This window comes from Epinephelus moara, chromosome 19, assembly GCF_006386435.1.
Source record: "Epinephelus moara isolate mb chromosome 19, YSFRI_EMoa_1.0, whole genome shotgun sequence".
In the NCBI taxonomy this organism is placed as follows: domain Eukaryota; kingdom Metazoa; phylum Chordata; class Actinopteri; order Perciformes; family Serranidae; genus Epinephelus; species Epinephelus moara.
In genome coordinates this window covers 2,113,724-2,116,498 of record NC_065524.1, presented here as the reverse complement: position 1 = coordinate 2,116,498, position 2,775 = coordinate 2,113,724, and the positions used below count along the sequence as shown (strand labels likewise).

Here is a 2,775-nt window from a genome sequence, read left to right as displayed (position 1 = left end):
GTCGAGTGGCAGAGTAAAAGGAGCGATTCCACCACGAGCGAAACAACAAAAACTCTCCACACAAGCATGATTAGAGAGGACGTAGCTTAATAAATAACTAAAGTAAAAACAGAACAAGTAAGATAAAGAAGAGAGGAAAAAAGTTGNTGAGCGACGGTCGAGTGGCAGAGTAAAAGGAGCGATTCCACCACGAGCGAAACAACAAAAACTCTCCACACAAGCATGATTAGAGAGGACGTAGCTTAATAAATAACTAAAGTAAAAACAGAACAAGTAAGATAAAGAAGAGAGGAAAAAAGTTGAAAACAAAGTTAAAGTAAGCAGGAGCGACTGGAACAGGCTGCATACACTGTGGCGCATGCGCACTATCAGGCCTTCATTCTTTTTTCCTTGATATGATTGTAAGCTGATTATAGTGCCAATGGCCAGGGTAAAGAAATTAGGTTATCATTTATGATACTGACTATTTTATTATTATTGCCACGCAACATAGTTAGTGGTAATTGTTTTTGTACAGTATTGTAGCTCAGTTACAGTGCAAACAAAGACAGTAGAGCAAAAGAAACAAGCAATGGTCATCATAACCATTACAACAGTAGGAAGGGAACATATTAGTGTAAAAACTATGTACAGTGAAAAATATTTGATATGTTCAATTAAGTTCTCGAGCATTTCAAGTAGCCCAATGAGCTGAAAGTACAATCGGTGATGTGCCAATGCAAAAGGCTTAGCAGTTTAGTCCAGGGCCTGCAGGGCAATACATATGAGTATAAGGGAACTTGTAGGGGGGAGGGGGGGGGGGGGGGTAGCAAGGGGAGTTAGGACAGTAGATGGGTAATAACAGTGGTACTGGGTAATATGGACCTATTGTGCCTTCCAGAGGAGGGAAGTTGGAAGAGGAGGTTTGCTGGTTGAGAGGGGTCACTGGCTATATCAGTTGTCTAGTTCAAGATGTGCTTTATGAACAGTGCTGACTGGAGCAAGGTCACAGCTAATATTGCTGGAGGCTTCAGTGACTACAACTATTGAAACAGTGTAAATGCTTTCTGTAGTGCTTCAAGCAGCAATTAAACACCTTTATTTGATTACTTTTGTATAATTAACAATGAAAATTAGTGACATTATTGCCCCCAAAGTTGGCTCAGACAATCCGTATGACAGAATGTGCCATGAGACTTGATTGGAAATCTGTTGGACTGCTGTATGGCCATTTATAGCACAAAAGATAAAACATTTTATTTTGGCAATGTGCATAGGGCACAACAGCACTTATTAAAAAAAGAGACCTTATTTTTAGAAATATTAAATGAGGCTCCTTAAATAGTATAAAAATACTATAGAGTCCCACTGATCTACGATAGTCATGATATTCTTGAATATATTAAGTATTTATAATCACATGTGTATGTCCTTTTAAGTTTCTCGTTGTGCCTCTTCACTGTAGTTGAACCGTCAGAACCGCTCTCTGAAGTGGAAAAGCATGATGCTGCTGCCCCTCCTCAGCCCAGAGATTATCGCTGAGATCAACTTTGAGGATGAAGAGAAGGGTGAAGAGCTTCAAACAGCCAGCAAGGAATGCCTCTCTCTCCAGTGCCAGACCATCATCTCAGGTACAAGGAGGAGGGTCCGACTCCTCCAAGTGGGATGCATGTCACATATTTACCAGCAAGTCACTGTAGCTCCAGCCACACAGAAAAAGCCAGGGGTTCAGCTGGGCCTGGGTTGTCTGGCGCTTGACACATAGGCTCTGCTTGGTTGGCCTACAGGTAGATAAAATCCAAATTCCAATTTTCACAGTGGGGTGTTGACCAGTGTCAGTGCTGAGTCTAACCTGTGTAAGGGCAGCAACAGAAAGTTTGGTGAACCAGCAGGAAGTTGGGGTGGTCAGGGATCAGACTGACTCTTTTGAGTGCGCCTTGCGCATCTGCACGGACGATAGATTTCAGGGCACGAAAAAGGTGGCATGTGTCCGGGCTTTAAGGGCAAAATACACCGCTGACAAATGGCATGTAAAACTAAATACCATTAAATCCTCTTAGAAATCCAAAGGCCTGCCTGCAGGCCCTAATATGCATGTGATATTGTTAAGAATTCCTCAAGTTAGGCATTTATAGAGAAGTCACTGATGATGTGAGTTATCTTTATAATGCTGTAAAACTGAGGTGGTTAGATTGGTAACCTATTTTCTCTGTGTTCAGCAGCTTTGTGACTGATTTGACCTCTGAGAGTGGGCTGATACTCTGTACTCTGTACTGTACAACAGATATGGTATCAGTAAAACCCCATAAACCGAACTGATGACTCCTAGTGTTCTCTGACCAGAACCCTGTAGTAGTCAATTACTCTCCCAGCCCAGCCTCAGAGGTCAAATCCATCTCAGATATATTGTTCAAAAGCTACAATCCTCGTGGTTCAATTGATGCTGACTATTTCAAGATAGAACCACATCAGGTTCAACAAACAAACAAACAGTTATAACTCACCTATGAAGCGTTAATTTAATCCACAGATCCATTATTATCCCAAAGGAAATGGTGCTGACACAGTTCTCACACACTCCCAAAGGTCCAGACGACCTAAATCCAAACAATTATACCCACAGATATCCACCAACTGCTGTTTCATCATTTCTCTGAGAACGCAGGGTTACTCGTGGTCCCTAAAGTCTCCAAAAGTAGATCAGGAGCCAGAGCCTTCAGCTATCAGGCTCCTCTCCTGTGGAATCATCTTCCTGTTACGGTCCGGGAGGCAGACACCGTCTCCACATTTAAGACT

At 42.2% G+C, this 2,775-nt stretch overlaps 1 protein-coding gene across 1 annotated transcript in view; it reads left to right on the top strand.

Moving 5' to 3' along the window:
* Nucleotides 1–2,775, top strand: part of LOC126407094 (uncharacterized) — a 103,068-nt gene that overhangs the window by 27,311 nt on the left and 72,982 nt on the right. The window contains 1 exon segment of the mRNA XM_050071777.1: nucleotides 1,445–1,639. Within this exon segment, the coding sequence (XP_049927734.1) occupies nucleotides 1,445–1,639 (195 nt within the window).